This window comes from Anolis sagrei, chromosome 2 (assembly GCF_037176765.1).
Source record: "Anolis sagrei isolate rAnoSag1 chromosome 2, rAnoSag1.mat, whole genome shotgun sequence".
In the NCBI taxonomy this organism is placed as follows: domain Eukaryota; kingdom Metazoa; phylum Chordata; class Lepidosauria; order Squamata; family Dactyloidae; genus Anolis; species Anolis sagrei.
Genome location: NC_090022.1, coordinates 296890118 through 296917288, shown reverse-complemented (window position 1 = coordinate 296917288; position 27171 = coordinate 296890118). Strand labels below are relative to the sequence as shown.

General features: G+C 43.1%; 1 protein-coding gene across 9 annotated transcripts in view; it reads right to left on the bottom strand.

Moving 5' to 3' along the window:
- The window catches only part of CELF4 (CUGBP Elav-like family member 4), a 1028038-nt gene that overhangs the window by 29729 nt on the left and 971138 nt on the right, over nucleotides 1-27171 (bottom strand). For all 9 annotated transcript variants that reach the window (XR_009630571.2, XM_060761189.2, XM_060761193.2 and 6 more), the window contains exon 12: nucleotides 14293-14460. Coding sequence is in view for 8 of the 9 variants with exons in the window: in XM_060761189.2 (XP_060617172.1) it covers nucleotides 14333-14460 (128 nt within the window). In the remaining variant the exon portion in view is untranslated. The remainder of the gene's footprint in view (nucleotides 1-14292; nucleotides 14461-27171) is intronic.

Sequence of the window (27171 nt, the reverse complement as noted above, 5' to 3'; positions counted from 1 at the left end):
AAGTCCCTAAGCTCTTTTGTGGTTGCCTAATGTAAAAAACATTCTAGTAACCTTTTCTAGAATTGACTAAATAAAGGTCCAACCATCTATGCTTTATGTCATGGTGAAACCAAATCATTAGCTGGATGAGTGCACCCCAAGCATTACAAGACAGGAGTCACGCCTACTGTTTTCCTCAAAATATTAGTGTAATTTCCCATAATATTAGTGGGTGGATAGGGGCAGATGGCAAGCTATTCAACCTCAGCAGACTGAAAGCCAAAACCAAGGTTACAACAACATCTATTATAGAATTCCAGTATGCTGATGACAACGTCGTCTGTGTGCATTCAGAAGAAGATCTACAAGCCACTCTAAACACCTTCGCAGAAGCATATGAGAAGCTCGGCCTGTCATTGAACATTGAAAAAACCAAGGGGCTGTTCCAGCAGACACCAACCAACCCCTCTCCAATGCCAGAGATACAGCTTAATGGTGTAACATTAGAAAATGTTGATCATTTCCGCTACCTTGGCAGCCACCTCTCCACCAAAGTCAACATCGACACCAAAATACAACAGCATTTTTCCGAATGAAGCAGAGAGTGTTTGAGGACCGTAGGGATACCAAGGTGCTTGTTTATAGAGCTATTGTCCTCCCAACCCTGCTATATGCCTGTGAGACGTGGACTGTCTACAGACGTCACATGCAACTTCTGGAATGATTCCATCATTCCTCCGGAAAATCCTGCAAATCTCTTGAGAAGACAGGCGGACAAACGTCAGCGTGCTGGAAGAAGCAAAGACCGCCAGCATTGAAGCGATGGTCCTCCGCTATCAACTCTGCTGGACTGGCCACGTTATCTGGATGCCCGACCACCGTCTCCCAAAGCAGTTGCTCTACTTCGAACTCAAGAATGGAAAACGGAATGTTGGTGGACAGGAAAAGAGATTTAAAGATGGGCTCAAAGCCAACCTTAAAAACTCTGGCATAGACACTGAGAACTGGGAAGCTCTGGCCTTTGAAGGCTCCTGCTGGAGGTCAGCTGCAACCAGCAGTGTTGCAGAATTTGAAGAGGCATGAATGGAGGGCAAAAGGGAGAAGTGTGCCAAGAGGAAGGCGCGTCAAGCCAACCCCGACCAAGACCGCCTTCCACCTGGAAACCGATGCCCTCACTGCAGAAGAAGATGCAGAGCAAGAATAGGGCTCCACAGCCACATACGGACCCACAAGAACAATGGAAGACAATCATCCTCGGAAAGTGAGGGATCACCTAAGTAAGTAAGTAAGTAAGTAAGTAAGTGGGTGGATGAATCTAAGTTCCAAAGTAGAGCAGCGAGTTCAGCTGGATGATATTTCCTCTCCCAGAGCAAACAAACAGCGTTCTTTTTCCTACCTCCCCACGTTCACGAAGGTGCCAACACAGCTAAACAATTAAATCGCTGCCCTGCATTAAACAACAATCTCAAAGTCCTTATGAACTAGCAAGCAAATATTGCTGAATGGAATTTTGCCTCGACATGGTAATTGCTGATTGTATTTTGAAGCGAACACGGTAATTAATTATTGCAGTTTTCCATCAATGCAGGCTATTGTATGCCAATCTTCGTATAACCACGATAATTAGCAAACGGGATTTCGCATCCATTAGAAATTGAAAGTTGCACGGAAGAGAACTCTGTGTTGTGCAATAATAATCACAAAGCAATTGGTAATTTGAAAGGGTGCTATGAGATTGGATTTAAAAAAACAACAACAACGGATGCACTAAAAAAATTAACAAAAAATGACTTTCAGAACCGAGTTTCATCTGAGATAATGAGATGAGAAGAATGTAGTCAAAGTTCCCGCTTTGTTACAGTCTCTTGTATTTCTCTCTTTGGTTCCCATTTCCAGCAGGGTGCAGTAAAGTCAAATTTAAAGCAGAAATTAGCAGTGAGGTCTGGTTAGAGATACATCCTGCCTATTCCACGGAAGCTTTTCTTCCCCTCCTTTCAGCAGAATGGCTCTGATTAATCTAAAACTTGAAAAAGTTACATTTTCTGGACTCCTTACAGTGTCCTCCAGTCAGCATGATCAGGGAGTTGTAATCCCAAAGAGCAATTTCTCCAAATTCTCTTCTTCTTGATGAAAAGAACTTAGTTTGCTTCTTTGGGCGATTGAATGAGACTCATCGCTTCTATTGTCTATGCTTTACTGCAGTGGTTCTCAACCTTCCTAATGCCGCGACCCCTTAGTACAGGTCCTCATACTGTGGTGACCCCCAACCACAATGTTATTGTTGTTGCTACTTCATAACTAATTTTGCTACTGTTATGAATTGTAATGTAAATATCTGATATGCAGGATGTATTTTCAGTCACTGGACCAAATTTGGCACAAATACCCGATACGCCCAAAATTTGAATACTGGTGGGGTTGGGGGTGATTGATTTTGTCATTTGGTAATGCTGGAGTTGCTGGGATTTATAGTTCACCTTAAATCAAAGAGCCTTCTGAACTCCATCAATGATGGAATTGAATCAAACATGGCACACGGAATTCCCATGACCAAGAGAAAATATTGGGAATGTCTGGTGGACATTGACCTTGAGTTTTTGGAGTTGTAGTTCACGTATATCCAGTCTGTGGACTCAAGCGATGATGGATCTGGATCAAACTTGGCACAAATACTCAATATGCCCAAAGGTGAACACTGGTAGAGGTGGGAGAAAATAGACCTTGCCATTTGGGAGTTGTAGTTGTTGGGATTTGTAGTTCACCCACAATGAAATAGCATTCTGAACCCCACCAATGATAGAATTGGACCAAACTTTCCACACAGAACTCCCGTGACCAACAGAAAATACTATGTTTTCTGATGGTCTTTGGCGACCCCTCTGACACCCCCTCACGACCCCCACAGGGGTCCCGACCCCCAGGTTGAGAAACACTGCTTTACTGTTTAACAGAGCAGCATACTGACTAATGGGTTGGTGGGTGTGAGCTGCCTGACCAACCCTAAGAATTGCTGATGTACTCAACATTTCTTAATAATAATAATAATAATAATAATAATAATAATAATAATAATAACAACACTTTATTTGTACCCCACTACCATCTCCCCAAGGGACTCGGTGTGGCTTACATGAGGCCGAGCCCAAATACAACAATACAAGCAATAATAACAACAATACAAACAATTAAAATAAAAACTAAAACTTGAAACTAAGCAAGTGGTCTGATTGGAGACATGCATTTCTTGTTCTGATGGCAGCAACCATATCCCGCCCCCCACCTAATAAGCTCTTTCCACCTAATAAGCAATTCCACTCCCAACATGGCCATTTCTATGTTGTTGAAGAATGGCCAAACCAAAAGGAAAGTTTCCAGCTTTCCCCTTTAAACTGGGTGTTCTGCAAAAGATATTAGCACTCCAGGAATTTCAGAGATGTAGCTATGGAGGGATAGAATTGTGGAATCTAAGAGTTGGAAGGGGACTCATGGACCATCAAGTCCAATCTCCATTCATTGCAAGGCCACCAACTAGAGCAGGCATGAGCCAACGTCAACCCTCCAGGTGTTTTGGACTTTGGCTCCCACAATTCCTAAGAGCCGGTAGGCTGTTAGGAATTGTGGGAGTTGAAGCCAATACACACAGAGGACTGAAGTTGGCCCATGCTTGAACTAGAACATATCTCTCCACCTCTTTCTGAAGATGTCCAGAGAAGGATACTCAACCATCTTTCTAAGCAATTGGTTCCATTCTCAAAGAGTTCTTACCAGCAAAACATTTCTTATAAATCCCCCCCCCCCACTAATAAGCTCTTCCCACCTAATAAGCAATTCCACTCCCAACATGGCCATTTCTATGTTGTTGAAGAATGGCCAAACCAAAAGGAAAGTCTCCAGCTTTTCCCCTTAAACTAGGTGTTCTGCAAAAGATATTAGCACTCCAGGAATTTCAGAGATGTAGCTATGGAGGGATAGAATCGTGGAATCTAAGAGTTGGAAGGGGACTCATGGACCATCAAGTCCAACTGCCATTCATTGTAAGATGACCAACCAAGATGACCATATGCCTATAATATCAAACTATTCCCCCTCCTCTCTGTGACAGACTTGAAGGATTTAACTACATGATATCCATATCTCTTTCAATACAGAATCTCAGTAGAAATGTGCAACTGACTATGTAGCCAAAGGCGCAATCAGGTGGAACAGGCACGCATGTGTATGCACAATGTCACTGAGTGTGCAGCTCCTTTTCCACAAGCTTGAAGTCCACCTCCTCTTGGATGGTAGGTTTGACATATAGCCTGGAAGTTCTGGGAGTCTTTTGGCCATGGATACAAAAGTCTCTATCAGCAGTGCACAAGGGAATCACCTCTGGGTCATGGGACCTCATCACATTAAAGCTGGGATTCGCCACACATTGTGGTGAATCCAGCAGGGCATGGTGTGGGGTGTGGAGAACCCGTGACCCCACACCCTGTATCACCCACCTTCACCCTCACCCGATCTCATGGGGAGAAGCATCCACCACTCACCTTTCCCCCTGTTGTTTCCTATGTAACATGGGAAGCCTTCATTGTTGCAGTGGCGGCTTACCACTCTTCCACTTCACTTGCAGCATGGAGCCCCACCAGAAGTAGATAGATATTGTGAGATGGGAGCAGGTGGACTCCGTGATGCAAGTGAAGTGGAAGTGTCATGCAATGGGTAATTTTGAACCGCTGTGAGTCGCCTTTGGGCCGAGAACAGCGGTATATAAGTAAATAAATAAATAAATAATTTTGCCTATCTGATGATGCTGATAGTCTACATTTACATTATATACAAACTATCCAAGATACTGAACATATTTGGAGATTAAAGATTCAGCACCTTGGATAGCTCTTTATTCAGTCATAGAATCCTAGAGTTGGAAGAAATCCAAAGGGCCCTTGAGTCCAATCTTTCTTCTTCCTTCTGGATGGATGGCCACCCAGCCTCTGCTCAAACCCTCCAGAGAAACAGACCTCCACCACACTCCCAGGCAGTGCATCCTACTGTCAAACAGTTCTTACCATCAGGAACTTCTTTCTAAGGTTTAGGTGGACTCTGTCTTCCTGTAAAACTCGGACTAATCTCTGAAATGTCCTTTTAACATTAGTCCCAAGTCTCTGCTGGACTTTGTGCAAACCACACACACTATATGTACAATCATATAGTAACTTCACTAAGGAATGGCTTTGGCCATTCATAGTGAAAGGACAACCTTTTAGAGACCTGGAAATCCAACTAAATACCATCCTGGAATTTTCCATTTGTGGGCACAACCTGTTTTTCTCATTGGTCTTCTCACATGCTACCTTTCCCCTTGACATAAGAAGAATTGCAAGAGCCTATTATGACTTCCACCATAGTCAATGCGACTTGGAGAAATAGTTACCCAAAGGGCTTAAGCAGCTCACAAAAACAACCATTCTCCCCATGTCATTATTTTATGCATCACACATTGAGTATCTATGAATCTGTTACCATCTCCTCTTGGCGTAGGTCAAGGGGGATTTGAAATAGAATATATTGATTTGGGCAGATTTGTCGCAAATGATCCTTTCTTTGTTCATACCGTCTACACACTCACATACACCTATCTCCCCCCGCCCCCTTCCTGCATTGCTTCTGTAATTGGAAAGAAGAGCGAGAACAGAAGGTAGCCATTTTGGAAGCGGTTTTACAAGAAAACTCCTTGGGGGGTTTGTTTGCTGAAGCTTGTGACCTTATCTACCACATCTCAGTGATCTTTTTAATGCCTGAAAAGAACTTTGAGAGCATTAGTGGGGGGAAAACAAGACTTAAAACCACTGTAGACTAAAACAATTTGTGTTCTAAAAGAGGGGATTGATCAAAGGGATGAAAAAGGCACTCAGATGAATTAATTGAGTGAAGCCTTCTCTCTCCCAGGCCTTCCCTATTCTTCCTTCCATCCTTTCTTTCATCTCACCTTAGTTGGGACATTTTTGTGTGTGGATGTTCAATATATGCAGTGAGCTTCACCAAAGCAAAGGGCTCCGCTTAATGGTTTATTCATTTATCAAAGGAAACGTGCATGTCTTCAAAAGGATGCACCTAGAATCAGCCTTCTCCATTTGCAGATTCCACTTTTATGGATTTGATTATTTGTGGATTGGTTTAATACATTCTCTGGAGCATTCTCTCAGTCCTTTGGCACAATGCTATGGTCACCTTCCAGCAGAAGTTAACTATAGGGTCACATTGGTGGACCTGAAGATTTCAAGAGAGAGCTCTTCTTTCTGATATCTATAGGTCATCCAAAACCATGCTATCCAAACTTGATCACAGAATCATACTGGAGGACCTTAAAATTCCTGGAAATGTTCTCTCATATCAAAATATAGCTTTAAAATTCTTAGTTTTCCTACTCTCATAGTAGTCTTCCCTAGTCCAGAGAATATAGAGGGATGACCATACTAATATATGACTGGGGATTTTTATAATTAGCAAGATGTGCCCAACTGAGTGAACACTGGGTTGCTGTAAGTTTTTCAGGCTGTCTGGCCATGTTCCAGAAGCATTCTTTCCTAACGTTTCACCTGCATCAATGGCAGACATCCTCAGAGGTTGTGCGGTCTGTTGGAAACTAGGAAAATTGGGTTTATATATATGTGGAATGTCCAGGGTGGGACAAATAACTCTTGTCTGTTGGAGGTAGGTGTAAATGTTTCAAACTGGCCACCTTGAGTAGCATTTAATGGCCTAGCGGTTTTCAAGATGTGACTTCTTACTGCCTGGGGGAATCCTTTGTTGAGAGGTGATTAGCTGTCCCTGATTGTTTCCTGTCTGGAGTTCCCCTGTTGTGTTGTTCTTTATTTACTGTTATGATTTTAGAGATTTATTTTTAATACTGGTAAAATTGTCCACATGCTGGTGGATTTCAATAGCTTCTCTGTGTAGCCTGACATGGTGGTTGTTAGAGTGGTCCAGCATTTCTGAGTTCTCAAATAATATGCTGTATCCAGGTTGGTTCATCAGCTCTACTATGGCTGACTTCTCTGGCTGAAGGAGTTTGCAGTGCCTTTCATGTTCCTTGATTCGTGTTTGGACACTACATTTAGTGGTCCCTATGTACATCTGTCCACAACTACATGGTATATGGTAGACTCATGCAGAGGTGAGAGGATCCCTCTTGTCCTTTGCAGAACATAGCATTTGTTGAATTTTCCTAGTTTCCAACAGACCTCACAACTTCTGAGGATGCCTGCCATAGATGCAGGTGAAATGACAGGAGAGAATGCTTCTAGAACATGGCCATACAGCTTGAACAACCCAGTGATTCTGGCCATGAAATCCTTCAGTAATACATTGAGTGAACACTATCTCAAGTTCCAATTGAAGTAGCTCCACTGAATCAAAGGGATTTGCTAAGTGTTGACTTGACTGTTGACTTAATAGTTCTACACTAAATGATACTGGAATCCTGTATCCCAGTGGTTCTCAACCTGGGGTCCCCAGATGTTTTTGGCCTACAACTCCCAGAAATCCTAACAGCTGGTAAACTGGCTGGGATTTCTGGGAGTTGTAGGCCAAAAACATCTGGGGACCCCAGGTTGAGAACCACTGCTGTATCCACTTCTGAGCATCACAATCCAAAAAGGACATCAATGAATTGGAACTTATTTTTGAACAGGTGACCAAAATGGCCAAACTCCTGGAAACCAAGCTCTATGAGGAGTTGCTTAGGGAGCTGGGGATGTTTATCCTGGAGAAGAGAAGGTTAAGAGAGGACATGAAAGCTATTTTTACATATTTGAAAGGTTGTCACACTGAGAAGGAGGCCAGCTTGTTTTATGCTGCTCCAGAGACTAAAACCTAGCAATAGATTCAAACTCCAGGAAAAGAGATTCCATCTAAATATTGGGAAGAAATAGCAGTTTCTTTCCAATGAATACTACTTGGGAGTGAGGGGATGCTTCTTTTCTGAAGACTAGATGGCCATTTGTCAGGAGTATTTTGTATTGGGTTGGGTTTTGAAGTAGGACTCTGGGAAATATGATCTTGAATCCAAGTTCATCTATGGCAGTGGTTCTCAACCTGGGGTCCCAAGATGTTTTTGGCCTACAACTCTCAGAAATCCCAATCAGTTTGCCAGCTGTTAGGATTTCTGGGAGTTGAAGGCCAAAAACATCTGGGGACCCCAGGTTGAGAACCACTGCTCTATGGAAACCTACTGAGTGTCCTTAGGCAAGTCATGCATTTTCAGCCCAAGAGGAAGGCAGCAGCAAAACCCCTCCAAGGAAATATTTCCAAAATATTCACTGGGGTGGGTTGCCATAAGTGTGAGTCAACTTGAAAGCACATAACAACTCTAAATGATAGTAGATGTAGACAATAAGAAAACAAGACTGCATTCCAGGTGGATTGCCTCCACCGAGGAAGACAATATCCTGAATTTGCACGTCTTCAGTTGGGCTCTTAGAGGTCTCTCATTCAAAGGGTGGCCATACACTAAAGCCAATGCCAATCAACATCATAAATATTTCTAGTTGGGACTACCCACTACCAGTAAAATTAATGTTCAAGACTCTAGACAGACATCTGTTAAATTGTCTGTTAGCCGCTTTGTGCCTTCTTGTGGAGAGAAAAAGTGGGGTAATAATAATAATAATAATAACAACAATAACAATATTACATGATTCAAGGATTTAAATATCACACTGCACAAGCCAGTCAAGGTGGTCCTAGTGGTGATTGGCACACTGGGCGCAGTGCCTAAAAACCTTGGCCTGCACTTAAAAATAATCAGCGTGGACAAAATTACCATCTGTCAGCTGCAAAAGGCCACCCTACTTGGATCTGCACACATTATTTGCCAATACATCACACCGACCTAGAATCATAGAATCATAGAATCAAAGAGTTGGAAGAGACCTCATGGGCCACCCAGTCCATCCCCCTGCCAGAAGCAGGAATATTGCATTCAAATCACCCCTGACAGATGGCCATCCAGCCTCTGTTTAAAAGCATCCAAAGAAGGAGCCTCCACCACACTCCGGGGCAGAGAGTTCCACTGCTGAACGGCTCTCACAGTCAGGAAGTTCTTCCTCATGTTCAGATGGAATCTCCTCTCTTGTAGTTTGAAGCCATTGTTCCTTGTCCTAATCTCCATGGAAGCAGTAAACGAGCTTGCTCCCTCCTCCCTGTGGCTTCCTCTCACAAGGATTTAAAGATTGCACTGCAAAGACTCTGGCACAAGCCAGTCCAGGTGGTCTCAGTGGTGATTGGCACACTGGTGCAGTGCCTAAAGACCCTGGCCTGCACTTTAAAACAATCAGCGTGGACAAAATTACCATCTGTCAGCTGCAAAAGGCCACCCTACTTGGATCTGCATACATTATTCGCCAATAAATCACACAGAACTAGACACTTGGGAAGTGACGTGTAAACGAATACAAAATCTGGTTTACTCTGTCCTAATCTTGTTGTTTATCAAACAATAATAATAATTTGCTTTGGGCAGGTTCTTTTCAAGCATTTTCTTTAGTTCATAATAGATCACTGTGTTTAAAAAATATCACCCATCCATCTAGCGTTAATAATTCATGTGTTATTGTGCCCCTAGGAATAGTCATAACCCAGACATGGGAAATATGTATCCCTTAAGAGGTTGTTGCATTTTCATGTGTTTGCATACTTTTGAGGGGGTTTCTAAGTGAATTTGGAAAGATTACCTGAAATTTGTACTGAATTGTACAGTTTTTTTGAAAATTGGGGTACATAGAGGGCTTTTGTGGAAGTTTTCAGGAGCCACAAAAGGGTGGTGATGGGTGCCCAGTTGGCAGCAAATCATAGCTCCATTTTGCCAACACATGGACACAAGCTTTTCAGAAAATGATGCCAATATCAGTTGAATTGTTTCAGAATAATAATATCCATTTCCCAATGACACTCTAATCACGGTCTGCTTGCCCTGCAAAATTCTCTCTGACTGCCTTAAAGTCCCGAGAGGCAAGCTCAGGGAAGGGGAACCCTATTGCACTTTGTTGTTGGGTAAATCCGATTATGGCAACTCGAGCCTGAAAGTTGGTCCAGCGCTTCATAATTTGTTGCCACTCAAGAACAACAAATCCCTTGCCCACGGATCACATCCCAAAGCGCTTATCTAGGTTTTGCCAGGTCCTCAAACTCACCCACACCTTCTTTGGACTTTGGAGGAAGCTTTATCACTGTTTCCAGTGATGGACTTAACTTGGGGCTCTAATCCCTTTTCTAGACTATGAGATTGGCTCAGGTTTTGGAAGGAATGAAGGATGGGCAAAGAGCAGAGCACACTTGAACAGAATTTATTAGTACATCTAGGCTCTGCGAGTAAACTAGACCCTGGGTTTCTCCACCACCTTGAGGTAGTATGCCCTTCCAAGGTGGTGGCCAATTGATAAGGATCATTGGATCAATGTATTGATAGAGGGATCAGATTTAACATCCTGGTTTGTAGGAAAGGGAAATTTGACTCCTTCCCTCAGTGGAAACTGGTAGTTTCCATATTAGTGGGGTCTCATTTGGTATCAGCCATTGGTTGAGGTTCTGGGTTTGAGCCTGCCACTTTTGAACTCTCGCTTGCTGAGGTGTTCCAGCAAGTGTCTCTGTAGATCTTAGAAAACTATTTCTAGATTTAAGTCATTGACGTGCTGGCTGATACCCAAACAGAGGATGAGCTGGAGATGTCTCTGCCTTGGTCCTTTCACTATTGGCTGCTACTTCCCGGCGGATGTCAGGTGGTGCAATACCGGCTAAGCAGTGTAATTTCTCCAGTGGTGTAGGGCACAGACACCCCGTGATAATGCGGCATGTCTCATATTAGTGGGGTGATGGTCAACATAATCTGAGCTTCAGTTTGAACTTTAAATATGTTTAAATATGTTCTTGGGGCCTAATCATAGTCATTGTCCTGTTTCTTGGCAGGGGTTTGGACTGGATCAAGGTCTCTTCCAACTCTATGATTCTATGATCCTCAAATACATACATTATTTCAGATAGGTCCTTCAAAAAGTCAGACTAAAGCACAAAACTGATTATGGATTTCTTGAGCATTGAGAACATCTGCTGACAATAATCATAGACTGATGAGTTTGTGACTTATTCTGTGCAAAATTCACACATGGTTGCATTGCGAAAAGGATTGTTTTGCAAAGAATATATTTTTATGCAGAAATTTTATTTCCTGAACAGAAAATGCTGCAGTTGAGGATTTAGTCTGTGCAAAATTCACATCTGGTTGTTTTGTACAAGAAATGCCACTTGATACCAAGAGAATACTATTTCTATGCAGAAATCTTATTTCCTGCACAGAAATTATTGTACTTGAAAATGTTGTATTTTAATATTTATTCTGCGCAAAATTTGCGTGTGGTTGAGTTGCATAAAAACCATAGTTAGTTTCTGTGCTGGAAATTATATTTGCTGAAAAGAAAGTGTTGCTTTTTTGCAAAAAACAACCCAGATGTGGTTTTTGTACAGAATAAACCCTGAATTGCACACAGGTTTTAACAATGGCTTTGCAGTTTTTGAAGGCATTTTATCATTGGGAAAAGAATTATTGAAATATCACGTTGCTTCCTTTAGGAAGCAAAATAATAAAGAATTGCATCCCTAGAATCATCATCCTATTGTTGTGGAACTCACCAAATAAGATTTCTGCACAAAAATACTGTTTTCCTCATTTCCTCTCATCTGGAAACAAGCCATATTAATATGGGTAGGGAGGCACATGCCACTCATTGTCTTAATCCACCTTCCCAATTAATCAAGATAGGGAAATTGCCCACTTGTCATCTATTTTCCTTTGCTTTCACTCAACTGGCAACCCAATGGTCCATATTTCAATTGCGTACTAAACTGATACAGATCTATCATCCACCAAAATTTTAGATCTGCCCTTTTCACTACCAGGGCAGAATTAAGCTCTCCTTATAGGTAACAATGGGAAAGTTTTAGAAGAGTGGTAATTTGTATTGTCGAAGGCTTTCGTGGCTGGAATCACTAGGTTCTTGTAGGTTTTTTCGGGCTATAGGGCCATGTTCTAGAGGCATTTCTCCTGACGTTTCGCCTGCATCTATGGCAAGCATCCTCAGAGGATGCTTGCCATAGATGCAGGCGAAACGTCAGGAGAAATGCCTCTAGAACATGGCCCTATAGCCCGAAAAAACCTACAAGAACCTAGAGTGGTAATTGTCACCATGCCAAATAAAAGATTGCAGAACACCCCCCCCCCGGCATTCAGGTTTTCCCTTGAGATCTTGAAGTAATTTGATCTAGATTTTAATTATCTTCATGCCACCAATCCTATGAAACCACAGCTTCTGTGACAGGAATGTGACAAGTTCCTTTCAGAAATGCTTGTGCACAAACCACAGTACTTCCACAGCTCTTGGGTGGTTCTTGGAAACATAGAAAGCACTCCATTTTTTGCTTTACAATCCAGGCTTGCCATTTGAAAGATTAAGGATACATTTCCAAATGTTTGGCATTGCCATTTTATCCAGATTTTATAGGTGCCCACCTTCTGCCATTACTGGGTCACCTTCAATTGTGGCACTTAAGAAACAACCACAATTGCCCCTTTTTCCACAGATAAAGCTCAAGTGTTTTTGGTGGACCTGGGAATAGGTGAAAAATCATTACGCTGTTAGTCAAGAATTACATATGGCTCAGCACTATAGGAAGGGTTGAGTTGCCAGAGAGACTTAGACACACAACAGCTGGTTTGTAGGTCCCTTCAGAATTCACACCCTGGAAGCATCCTAACATGCCAAGTAGCACAGCCAATAACGGCTGCTCACCTTCATGCTGGTGGGGTGGTGAAGCCACTCCAGGGTTTTCCTTTGGATGTGAAAGGAGATGCAAAGGCACACAACCAAATTTGGGGATTGCCTTTAAAGTGTGGCTTTAAAGTGAACTATGGATTTGGACAGGAAGTGAATCCATATTCTGGACTGGATTCATAGATTCATTGATACAGAAGCCACACTCTCCCATTGAGCTTAGTTAGTCTTGGAGTGGCTTAATTTGTCTGCCTGTGGCATTCACACCAAGCACACTCGCTAGTACTTCTTCTCAAGTTGCTTTGACGTAACTGAACTTTGCACAGAAGGACTACTTGGTGGAACAACAGCTTCTGCTTACAATCATGATGGGAATGCATCATATATAATAAAGGTTGTCCTATGCAAGGAATGAAACTCGTTTTGACAGGTTTACAATAGCACTATAAACTAGAAATGGATGATGTATTATCGAAGGCTTTCATGGCTGGAATCACTAGGTTCTTGTGGGTTTTTTCGGGCTATAGGGCCATGTTCTAGAGGCATTTCTCCTGACGTTTCACCTGCATCTATGGCAAGCATCCTCAGAGGTAGTGAGCTCACTACCTCTGAGGATGCTTGCCATAGATGCAGGCGAAACGTCAGGAGAAATGCCTCTAGAACATGGCCCTATAGCCTGAAAAAACCCACAAGAACCTAGAAATGGATGGATGGATAGATTAGATATTCCTTCTTCACTATCACAGCAGAACGTGTGTCTTTCATTTCATTCAATCGAAGAGTCAGAGACCTTTGACAACATCCACCTCGCTGAAATGGGAGAGATTGAACACAAGACTGGACCCAGGTTCTGGAGTAGTTTGTGTTCATTTCATGGGAGTGTGGGGTGACCTTCCTAGCAGAGCACACCTTTTGTTGTTTTCAGCCAACAGCGATGGGAATGGGTATTTGGTGATGGGTGTCTTTTGTGATGGTCAAGCTAGGTAAAGTCCATAGACAACCTGAAGTTGCAGAAAGCCACCTGTACCAGTAAATCTATATTGCCAAGTTGATGCCACGGAGAGAACAGGGAAACAGTTCAAGAAGTGGAGGCGGATTATCTAAGGCCCTATGTACACTGCATTGTAATGTAGATTGAACCGCACTATATGGTCAGTGTAGACTCATATAATCCAGTTCTGTGCAGTTCAACTGCATTATATGAGTCTACACTGACCATATAATGTAGTTCAATCTGCATTATAATTGCAGTGTAGATGGGGCCTTAGGATTGTACAAAAATATAAAAGATGATCCAGAAATGCAAGATTGCTGCACCTATCTTGTATTTCCCTTCCCATAACCAATGTTAATGCTTAAGCCAACAGATTCCATGTCATGTTTATACTTCTGGAATGGCTCTAGAGGAGAAGGCAGAACCTTAGAGAGTCAATGGTTAAGAGTCCACAACACAAGAGACGCTATTGGACAACAGGTGACGTCCCCTTGCCCCCCACTGAGCAGTTACCTGTGCTAGACCTTGCTTATCCAGTGTTTCCCACAATGCTTCAGTAGGGGCGGTTAGCATCCTTTGGCCTTTTCAGCTGCACCTTCAGTCTCTTCATGCCAATCTGGAAGCCGTTCATAGCCTGGATGGCAGCTTGGGCACTAGCAGGATTGTCAAAACTCACAAAGCCTGTCAAAACACAAGGCAAGGTGCAGGGTTTAACCAGCTGAAGGGGCTAAGGGGACCAACCCACACACAAAAGATCTCTTTGAGGATGGGCATGGAGGGTGGTCAAGGACCAGGCAGAGGCTGGGTCTGCCAGAAGATGCCAGATGTATGATGGATATCTGTTTGGTCAGGTTTCATGATAAGGAGGATGTGAGGAGTGAAGTGAAATGGACTGGCCAAACCTTGGCCTCCGGTGAGTCTGGATGGAGAAGTGAGATGGTAAGCAAGCAATGGAAAGTCAGGTTCAGGCAAAGGAACTAGTCAGGCATAAAGATATCATTGGTAAGGCCAAATTTTGAGTCCGAGGGAAAGTCTCAGTAAGATCCTGAGCTTGGAGAGGTTTAGACAGGAAGGCTGATGGAAGGAAAAAAAAACTTCACCCTACAAAGATGGGGGCCAGTGTGCTGTTGGTGTCATAAACCTGTGTAGGTGCATTTACCAAATTCTACTTTTGCTGCATGACAAATGTACTTCATAGTTGCATAAGTATAGTTCTACAAGTTAATCATTTCACATGGGCCTAAATCCCATGCTTAGTCCTGTTTAGCACGGAGTCATTGCATCGACTGGATTTACCTACCTGTTGACTCACCACTTAACAATTGATTCAATGGGACTAAACAATAGAATTCCATCGATGTCATTTTGCATTCTTGGGTGGTGTTGAATTATTTATGAATGCATTCAGTGTTCAGTTTGGTTTGCTGGGATTTCAGAAACAGTCACTGCACATTCTCCATTGCACAAGGGGACAAAAAGCAAGCATGCTAGCAAATACAAATTCTTATGTACAATGTTGTTAGCTGAACTACACCGGGGTAAATTTGCATTATGGAAGCACGGTGAGGAGTAGGATTTCAAACCATATGTTCAACCTACAGTTGAGTGGGGGGTCCACACTTTTGTTGATTAAACTTCTTTAATGGAAATGTGCTAAACGTTGACATGCCCTCAACATTGTGACTGCCACACATGTAAAGAGGATTGCCCAGTTTTGTGAAGATGCCATGTGTCAGGAATGATATATTGCCTTGAAATATTGCTTTTTTGTCTTCCTTTCTTTTCCTGCTCTGACCAATGTCTTTTCCATGCCAAGGCCTGATCTACAGGATGGTGCAGTGTTAGGATTCTGAGCTGATTCTTTATTGTACCAATAGAACAGGCTGGATTGTGAGTTTCAAAACTCTTCCTGAAAGTTTGGAAACTTCCAGAGAGTTAAAGATCTGAATTAGTGCATCAGGAAGAGAGTTTCTGGGTCAACATACTTTCTGTTACACTACAGGAAAATTCTCCCTCAACCACCCAATTGTAGTAGTTGTCATGTTCCTTCAAGCCACTTCCAACCTATGGTAACCCTAAGGTGACCCTATCAAGGGGTGTTTCTTTGTCAAATTTATGCAGAGAAGGTTTGCCATTGCCTTCCTATGAGGCTGGGAGTGTGTGACATGCCCAAAGCCACCCAGTGGGTTGTGTGGCTGAGTGGGCATTTGAACCCTTGTCTCCTAGAGTTCAAGTCCAAGTCTCACACTTCTGGACCATGTTTGTTCTGCCCCTAATGCCATACCTGCCCCTCAAAGCCAGTAAATCTATATTGCCAAGTTGGTGCCACGGAGAGGACAGGGAAAGCAGTTCAGTTTATGTATTGTCGAAGGCTTTCATGGCCGGAATCACTGGGTTGTTGTAGGTTTTTTCGGGCTATATGGCCATGGTCTAGAGGCATTCTCTCCTGACATTTCGCCTGCATCTATGGCAAGCATCCTCAGAGGTAGCATCCTCACTACCTCTGAGGATGCTTGCCATAGATGCAGGTTTTTTTTTTGTCGTGTCAGGAGCAAGTCGCTTCTGATGTGAGAGAATTGTCCATCTGCAAGGACGTTGCCCAGGGGACACCTGGATGATTTGATGTTGTTATCATACTTGTGGGAGGCTTCTCTCATGTCCCCGCATGAAGAGCTGGATCTGATAGAGAGAATCCACCTCTCCCCGGATTCGAACCTGCGGCCTGTCGGTCTTCAGTCCTGCTGGCACAGGGCTTTAACCCACTGCGCCACAGGTGCAGGTGAAACATCAGGAGAGAATGACTCTAGACCATGGCCATATAGCCCGAAAAAATCTACAAAAACCCAGTTCAGTTTATGTCATCTGATCCTTCCCTAAAATTGAGAGCTTTCAAGTTAACTTGCCTTTTATCTTTTTACAACTTTTCGAATGCATTTTAACAACCACAACGACATAGGATTCTTAGTGTTGTCAATAAACAGATCCCCCCCAAAAATCTGGTCTATTCTTATACCCTAACAGCAGGTTGAACTACAGAAATGACTGTTACAAAGCTTCAAGTATGGAGATAAGCTATCTATATTTTCTCTCTGCAAATCAAGCTGCTATTAAAAATTCCAGGAGTAAGAACGTGCAAAAAGGTGGCAGCATCAAGAAACATGTGACACAGATACACAGAAGGCAGTAAAACATACTGAGATAAGGTTCAGAAAAATATGCAGCTCTGAAGGAAACCAACAACCTCCTTTTCATATGACTTACAGGGCAATAGGCAGCCAAAACACGTGCCAGCAAAAACAAGAAGGAATTGTGTGGCACCTTCAAGGTTTAACACCTTTTGGTGGGGGGAGGATGAGCTTTTGTGGACCGTAGCCCACGTCTGACAAGTGAGGCTGCAGTTCATGAAAGCTTATGCCAAACAAAACCTGTTATTCTTATGTCCATTCTGGCTGTCATTCCAACGTAACATACATCCCAGCTGAATCTCTTTAGCAATAGCCTTTCTTGAGGTTTTTTTTTGTTGTTGTTGCCTACTCTTGCTAATCTCAGTGTTGTTCCTCCTAATTCTGCCTGCTGCAGACAACTTGCTAAAATGTCACTAGGAGTTGTTACGAGACTTGTCATTTTTGTTCTTCAGGGTTCAGCAGCCTCCCTAAAATATCTCCAAGGGACATTGCAAAGGAGGCAATTCTGTGCACGTCTTCTCTCAAAGTACTACAAAGTTTAATGAAGCTTACTCCCAAGTAAATGGCTACAGGTATGCAGCTTGTGCAGGTGTGATCTAGCACACTAAAACAGACTCTGTGCCAAAGAAGCACAGCTGAATGTGCACCAAAATGCATGACCAATGACGCTTACTCCCAAGTAAATGGCTACAGGTATGCAGCTTGTGTAGGTGTGATCTAGCACACTAAAACAGACTCTGTGCCAAAGAAGCACAGCTGAATGTGCACCAAAATGCATGACCAATGACGCTTACTCCCAAGTAAATGGCTACAGGTATGCAGCTTGTGCAGGTGTGATCTAGCACACTAAAACAGACTCTGTGCCAAAGAAGCACAGCTGAATGTGCACCAAAATGCATGACCAATGAAGCTTACTCCCAAGTAAATGGTTACAGGTATGCAGCTTGTGCAGGTGTGATCTAGAACACTAAAACAGACTCTGTGCCAAAGAAGCACAGCTGAATGTGCACCAAAATGCATGACCAATGACGCTTACTCCCAAGTAAATGGCTACAGGTATGCAGCTTGTGCAGGTGTGATCTAGCACACTAAAACAGACTCTGTGCCAAAGAAGCACAGCTGAATGTGCACCAAAACGCATGACCAATGAAGCTAACTCCCAAGTAAATGGCTACAGGTATGCAGCTTGTGCAGGTGTGATCTAGCACACTAAAACAAACTCTGTGCCAAAGAAGCACAGCTGAATGTGCACCAAAATGCATGACCAATGAAGCTTACTCCCAAGTAAATGGCTACAGGTATGCAGCTTGTGCAGGTGTGATCTAGCACACTAAAACAAACTCTGTGCCAAAGAAGCACAGCTGAATGTGCACCAAAATGCATGACCAATGAAGCTTACTCCCAAGTAAATGGCTACAGGTATGCAGCTTGTGCAGGTGTGATCTAGCACACCAAAACAAACTCTGTGCCAAAGAAGCACAGCTGAATGTGCACCAAAATGCATGACCAATGAAGCTTACTCCCAAGTAAATGGCTACAGGTATGCAGCTTGTGCAGGTGTGATCTAGCACACTAAAACAGACTCTGTGCCAAAGAAGCACAGCTGAATGTGCACCAAAATGCATGACCAATGAAGCTTACTCCCAAGTAAATGGCTACAGGTATGCAGCTTGTGCAGGTGTGATCTAGCACACTAAAACAAACTCTGTGCCAAAGAAGCACAGCTGAATGTGCACCAAAATGCATGACCAATGAAGCTTACTCCCAAGTAAATGGCTACAGGTATGCAGCTTGTGCAGGTGTGATCTAGCACACCAAAACAAACTCTGTGCCAAAGAAGCACAGCTGAATGTGCACCAAAATGCATGACCAATGAAGCTTACTCCCAAGTAAATGGCTACAGGTATGCAGCTTGTGCAGGTGTGATCTAGCACACTAAAACAGACTCTGTGCCAAAGAAGCACAGCTGAATGTGCACCAAAATGCATGACCAATGAAGCTTACTCCCAAGTAAATGGCTACAGGTATGCAGCTTGTGCAGGTGTGATCTAGCACACTAAAACAAACTCTGTGCCAAAGAAGCACAGCTGAATGTGCACCAAAATGCATGACCAAATGAGGATGCACATCGGCATCCACAGTGGCACTGCATGTACAACTCCACTTCCACAGCTTTGAAGCAAACGTGGCCATCCCACATGGCCAAACACATCCACCTGCTTCTACTCCAAGATGGCATGTCAGTAGCAATATGAGTAGTTTATCATTTTAATGCTGTATTGTCGAAGGCTTTCATGGCTGGAATCACTGGGTTGTTGTAGGTTTTTCCGGGCTATATGGCCATGTTCTGGAGGCAATTTTTCTCCTGACGTTTCACCTGCATCTATGGCAAGCATCCTCAGAGGTAGTGAGGTCTGTTGGAACTGGGAATCACTAGGACCTCACTACCTCTGAGGATGCTTGCCATAGATGCAGGCGAAACATCAGGAGAAAAATTGCCTCCAGAACATGGCCATATAGCCCGGAAAAACCTACAACAACCCATTTTAATACTGTTGTCATTGTTGTTGTGTATTGGCTTCGAGTCAACTTCAGTGTAAGGCAACTGTATGAATGAGATAACTACGCAAATCACCTATGCTGCTCTGGTGTTGCAAACTCAGAACAATCATGGCTTCCCTAATTGAGTTGATCCATCTGCAATGATGTTTTCCTCTTTGTATTGTCGAAGGCTTTCATGGCCAGAATCACTGGGTTGTTGTAGGTTTTTTGGGCTATATGGCCATGGTCTAGAGGCATTCTCTCCTGATGTTTCGCCTGCATCTATGGCAAGCATCCTCAGAGGTAGTGAGGTCTGTTGAAACTAGGAATCATTCCACATATATATAAAAACCCCTTTTCCTAGTTCCAACAGACTTCACTACCTCTGAGGATGCTTGCCATAGATGCAGGTGAAACATCAGGAGAGAATGCCTCTAGACCATGGCCATCTAGTCTGAAAAAACCCTACAACAACCCAGTTTTCTTCTTTTTCCTACTGCCTTCTATCTTACTGAACATTAGTATCTTTTCAAGTAAGTTGTGTATTTTCATGATGTGGCCAAAGTTTACAGGGTTGTAGGTTTTTTGGGCTGTATGGCGATGTTCTAGAAGCATTCTCTCCTGACGTTTCACCTGCATCTGTGGCAGGCATCCTCAGAGGTTGTGAGGTCTGTTGGAAACTAGAAAAATTGGGTTTATATATCTGTGGAGTGTCCAGGGTGGGAGAAATAACTCTTTATCTGTTGGAGCTAGGTGAGAATGTTTCAACTGGCCACCTTGATTAGCATTTGATGTCCTCACAGTTTTTAGGAGTGCCCTGTTACTGCCTGGAGGAATTATTTGTTGAGAGGTGATTAACTGTTCCTGATTGTTTCTTCTCTGGAGTTCCCCTGTGTTTGAGTTTTGTTCTTTATTGACTGTTATAATTTTAGAGTTCTTTTTATACTGGTAGCCAGATTTTGTTCATTTTCATGGTTTCTTCCTTTCTGTTGGAATTGTCCACATGCTTCTTGTGGATTTCAATGGCTTCTGTGTGTCGCCTGACATGGTGGTTGTGAGAATCATAGAATCATAGAATCAAAGAGTTGGAAGAGACCTCATGGGCCATCCAGTCCAACCCCATTCCGCCAAGAAGCAGGAATATTGCATTCAAATTACCCCTGACAGATGGCCATCCAGCCTCTGTTTAAAAGCCTCCAAAGAAGAAGCCTCCACCACACTCCAGGGCAGAGAGTTCCACTGCTGAACGGCTCTCACAGTCAGGAAGTTCTTCCCCATGTTCAGATGGAATCTTCTTTCTTCTAGTTTGAAGTCATTGTTTCACGTCCTAGTCTCCAGGGAAGCAGAAAACAAGCTTGCTCCCTCCTCCCTGTGGCTTCCTCTCACATATTTATACATGGCGGCTATCATATCTCCTCTCAGCCTTCTCTTCTTCAGGCTAAACATGCCCAGCTCCTTAAGCCGCTCCTCATAGGGCTTGTTCTCCAGACCCTTGATCATTTGAGTCGCCCTCCTCTGGACACATTCCAGCTTGTCAATATCTCTCTTGAATTGTGGTTCAGCATTACTGTGTTCTCAAATAATATGCTATGTATGTACAGGTTGCTGTCTCCAGTCTCAGTTTAGTCACCTTGGCTTCTAGGGAGAGTTCAGGCCTGGTTTGATCTAGGATGCCCTGATCTGTCTTTTTAACAATCCATTGTGTCCTCAGAACTCTTTTCTAGCTCACATGTCAAAATGAGTTGATTTTCTTCCTATCAGCTTTCTTCATTGTTCAGCTTTCACAACCACACATCCCATTGATACATATTGGGACACTCCCTGGTGTATGGTATATCTGAAGTGCTGGAGGACAAGAGGAGCATCCAATGTGCTCTAGAATGTCTGATGTTCACTGGAGCACATCTTCACAATCCATTAACAGGGTTGTGTTGCATTTCTGCAATACAGGTCCATTAGGCGATCCCTCGTTTCCAAGGATGATTGTCTTCCAATATTCTGGTGGGTCCATATGTGGCTGTGGAGCCCTATTCTTGCTCTGCATCTTCTTCCACAGTGAGGACATTGGTTTCCAGGTGGAAGGTGGTCTCGGTCAGGGTTGGCTTGACGCGTCTTCCTCTTGGCACGCTTCTCCCTTTCGCCCTCCATTGGTGCCTCCTCAAATTCTGCAGCACTGCTGGTCACAGCTGACCTCCAGCTGGAGCGGTCAAGAGCCAGGGCTTCCCAGTTCTCAGTGTCTATGCCAGAGTTTTAAAGGTTGGCTTTGAGCCCATCTTTCAATCTCTTTTCCTGTCCACCAATATTCCGTTTTCCGTTCTTGAGTTTGGAGTAGAGCAATTGCTTTGGAAGACAGTGGTCGGGCATCCAGACAATATTGCCGGTCCAGCGGAGTTGATGGCGGAGGACCATCGCTGTGATGCTGGTGGTGTTTGCTTCTTCCTGCATACTGACGTTTGTCCGCCTGTCTTCCCAAGAGATTTGCAGGATTTTCCAGAGGCAGCGCTGATGGAATCGTTCCAGGAGTTGCATGTGACGTCTGTAGACAGTCCACGTTTCGCAGGCATATAGCAGGTAATACAGGTAACTATGGATTTGTATAGTTACTAAACATGTGATACCAAATCTTGGCCAGCGTTGTTAAGAGTAAGTATTGGATCAGTGCTGGCCATGATATAATAATATGAAAAACACTGTGCAGATTGTATAGAAGAAGGAGCCACTTTCCTTCGGACAACAAAGAGAGGAAAAGTGAAGGAGAGGTTAAAAAGTGCTAAGCTCGCTCTGTGCCTACGTTAATTAATAATCAGTGAAATATATGTACTAGTCTGAAGATGGTTGGTAGGAGGACAGGGTTTTGTGATAAATCTATTTTATGTTTTTTATTCCTAGGGATTATGTAAAAAGGCTGTGCTAAATAAATGATTTAGCAAGGCAGTAAAGGATCAAGAAATTTGCAAACCTTGCAGCTCAGGGCATCTGATCTCCCTTGTTCTGCAAAGTTGCCAGTTCTAAAATATGGGAGTTCTTATTCGAAGGGAGTGTCCGCTCTGAATGATGTTACAGAGATGAACAGAAGTGTGTGAGGAGCCATGATTTTGGGTGTTGTGGCAAATGGATGGAAAATCCTGGCTGTATTCTGTGATCACAGTTCGGTTGGTCAAAGGGATATGTGTATTTATTTATGAAGGGTCAGAGGCTTTGTAGGAAGCTCAGAAAGTCTCAGAAGGGACTCTAGTCACCTAGGCTTAACCCATCAGCTATGTCTCTGGTGTGCAACCTTATCACAAACCAGATTGCTTGGAAAATAATAGAGAATAAACCAACCCACAGACTGTATTATTTTGGCACAGAAAATCGGAAGACCTTTCAAGGGTGATGTTGGGAAACCGAGTCCTTTTTTTTCCAAATCAGATCCATAAACTGTTTTTGTGGTCCAAAGTTTCCCTTACCCTCCAGGCCTACCTTCTTTCTGGAGTGTCATTATGGATCACAAGTACCCTATCATCCCAAAGAACCAAATGTGGAAATTAGTAGGAAATATCTACTCTCTTTAAGGTTTCATTTCCACATGAATCTTGGTCAAACAAATCTATAGTTCAACTCTAGAGAGGAGATTCCATCTGAACATTAGGAAGAACTTCCTGACTGTGAGAGTCGTTCAGCAGTGGAACTCTCTGCCCCGGAGTGTGGTGGAGGCTCCTTCTTTGGAAGCTTTTAAGCAGAGGCTGGATGGCCATCTGTCAGGGGTGATTTGAATGCAATATTCCTGCTTCTTGGCAGGGGGTTGGACTGGATGGCCCAGGAGGTCTCTTCCAACTGTTTGATTCTATGATTCTATGATTCTATGATTCTCCGTGTTGTAGTTCAGCATGTTGATAGAGTTGTTACTCCTGGTAGCAGGGTGGAAAGGTCTCCTTAGGAGTCGGAGGGAGAACAGCAGCATCAGCGCATTAGGGAAATCATTATGGCCCCAAGTGATACTGACACGTTTCCAGGCTTCTCTGATTACGAGATGGGGGATGGGGAGGTGAGCAGAGGTGTAAAAAGGGCTGCTCGTGAGCCAGAGTCTGAGAGGGAATTACAAAGGAAATGCATCCGGGAAATACTTAGTGCACCAACTGATGAAGAGGATTTCCTGGGATTTGAAAGGAGTTCTGGGTCTGGGAGTGATATGGACGAGGAGGAATTGGATTGGACCCGTGTGCAGCAAATAAGGGACATCTGTAATCAACCCACCTCTAGTGAGGAATTTGAGGGGTTCACTGGGGATTGGCAGCCAGGTGACTCTTGGCAGGATCTGAACCTTGATAGTAATTGGCAGAGGTGGAGGGATGGGCACTCAGCTGCAGGGTTGGGGGCAGCTGATAGCGATGACGAGAGGGTGGGGAGCTCATCAAGCTCTGAGGAAGAACTTTGAGATAAAAGTGGGCTCTGTTTGCATGCTAATTCGCAGAAGGCAAAGTGTCTTTATCGGACATAATTCTTTGTACTGCCAACTCTTGAATTTGGGTTCTGGGCTGCAGCTTCGTGTGTTTCTCCTTTCCTGCTTCTTGGTGATTCCTGCATTCCAGCATTTGCTTACCTACAGCTTGACTTCGGAACAGTTTGAACAACGTTTTTGGCTATCTGGACTTTGAGCACTAATTACTTTGTGCTTTAACAACTTGTTTTGGGACTTCGTTTTTCCATCTTCTGTGACTGCGTTTTTGGGTTCTACCAATTTTCAAGCAATTTACTTAACTTTGAGTTTAATCCGGATTATAAAGCAGCGCTATAATCTGGGTTATATTTTTGTTTATGGTATCGCTTTGCTTTTGATGCCAAATTACTCCTGGGACTATTTGCACTGAATTTAAGTGCTTTGGAGACTATTTTTGTTCAATAAAGCTGTGTTTTGTACTCTTATTCTATGTTTGGCTTTAATTAAGGCTTCTGGGTCCTGACACTCCATGAGGGCACAAATTGGTTGTTATTGCAGTTGTTCAAACTACAAGAAATGAGATTCCAGCTGAACATTAGGAAGAACTTCCTGTTCAGCAGTGGAACTTTCTGTGTGGTGGAGGCCCCTTCTTTGGAGGCTTGTAAACAGAGGCTGGATGGCATCTGTCAGGGGTGCTTTGAATACAATGTTCCTGCTTCTTGGTGGCGGGTTGGACTGGATGGCCCATGGGAACTCTTCCAACTCTATGATTCTATTATTCTATGAAACTATGATTGTCTGCTCCCTGACTGGGTGGGCTTGTTCTAAAGAAAGCCAGCTTCCAGATATGGATGCCTGAAAATGGTCAACTGCAACCTGGAATGGTACTAGCAGAGCTAAGAAGCTCTACAGGACTTAAACAAGCAACACTTAATGCAACAGATAGCAGGGAAAGGCAGCCTGACACTCTCTAGGGGCTGTGGACTCAAAATACCACAAATTCTAGCCTACATTCTAGCCTACATGGACAGCAGACAGGAGATATCCTGAGATCTTTTTCACATCTACTATTTCTAACCAACTTTTTGCATTTGTGCACTTTATTTTTTTCTTTTCTCAATATAACATCTTCCATTCATCCCTGTTGAATTCATTTTGATAGTTTTGACCCAAGTCTCCAACCTTTTAATGAAATTTGGAATCCCAGACCTATCATCTGGGTATTAGCTGCTCCTTCTAATTGGGTGTCACTTTGGGAATTATACGTGACTCAGAAATTATATACAAATTATTGGTTCAAATATGAACATGAGGAAGAACTTCCTGACCGTGAGAGTCGTTCAGCAGTGGAACTCTCTGCCCTAGAGTGTGGCGGAGGCTCTTTCTTTTAAACAGAGGCTGGATGGCCATCTGTCAGGGGTGATTTGAATGCAATATTCCTGCTTCTTGGCAGAATGGGGTTGGACTGGATGGCCCATGAGGTCTCTTCCAACTCTTTGATTCTATGATTCTATGTGCTTGTGTTTGTGAATGTACAAATCTATTTTTGAATGATACCATACACTAAGGTCTACAATACTAAAATGCTCTGTTGGAGTTAAAAATGGACAAAAGTTGACTTTTTATTGTTATGGAAATTGTAGAAAATTCTAAAAAATTCTAATATCACAGGGTATAGTTTGCTTTCAGGTGCAAAAGCTATTCAAAGTAAATGATCTAACAGGGTATAGTTTGTCTCAAATCCAAAAGCCATCCTATTAAGCACCTAGAATACAACTGTAGAGCCTGTTGTTGACTGACAGACGATCTGTCCTTTATGCGCTGCAGCTGAAATATGCATTCCTCAGTTTTGGCAGCAAAAAATGACTCTAACAATAACAACTTGCTTATAGAAAAAGTGGGAAGTAGCTTTAACGTTTTCATTAACATTATAAATGAGAACTTAATTATCAGCAGAATAAGCCATTTATTGAAAGATGGGTCTTACTCATTAATTCATGGAATGGAAGAGTGAGTGAAAACATTTCCCTTTTTCATTTATTTAGTTTAATTTAAGGAAATGCTTGTTTGTCTTAGTTTGGATTTGTCCTTTGAGATAATAACAGGGGCCACAATACTGGATTAGCTACTGAAATACATAATTCATTTAGTTACATGGCTAAGTAGCTTCTCCAGGCTGACTGAGCCATCTGGAACTACTGGGCAGCAGCTAGTGCAAGGAGCAGGGCTCTGTTCTCCTATCAATTGGGATGCAGCTGGTTGATATTTCCATGTCATTCCTATGAGCCATTTCCAGTGTGACAGTCAGAAGCAAAATCCATGTCATAATTTTTCCTTCAACCAAAGGTTACTCATGGGAGGAGGCTGGATCATAGAATCATAGAATCATAGAATCAAAGAGTTGGAAGAGACCTCATGGGCCATCCAGTTGAACCCCCTGCCAAGAAGCAGGAATATTGCATTCAAATCACCCCTGACAGATGGCCATCCAGCCTCTGTTTAAAAGCTTCCAAAGAAGGAGTCTCCACCACACTCCGGGGCAGAGAGTTCCACTGCTGAACGGCTCTCACAGTCATGAAGTTCTTCCTCATCTGTTTGCTGCATCTCTATTGACAGGAGAACAAATCCCTGTCACTTGCAGTAACTACTCTCTAATAGGTTATAACTGGGGACTTTTATGGGTGCCATTCATTTTCTGGACCCAATTCAAGGTGCAGGTTCTTACCTACAAAGCCCTGAACGGTTTGGGACCCGCCTACCTGCATGACCGCATTTCTGTGTACGCACCCACATGATCTCTTCGATCATCTGGAGAGGCCCTACTCGCGCTCCCACCTGCATCGCAAGTGTGTTTGTTGGTGACGAGAGAGAGGGCCTTCTCGGTGGTGGCCCCTCGACTCTGGAACTCACTCCCTAAGGACATCAGGCATACTCCATCTCTGGCAGTCTTCAGGAGGAGCTTGAAAACATGGTTGTTCCAGTGTGCCTTCCCAGAATAATGAACCCTTAGCATTATGTCCTCCAAAAGCACTTTATATCGATTTAGGTCTGCTTGTATGTCTCCATCAACGGCCCACATCCTTTATCTTGTAAATGCCTAGCATTATTTTTTTCTTTTTAAATTTTTTAAATTTTATTTAAGTAAACATACATTTGCAAGTGTTTGTTGCATACAGTGCAATACTTTCTATCTATTAATGTTCTATAATCATTTATCTGATAATACATTCCCATTAAGGGGTCACA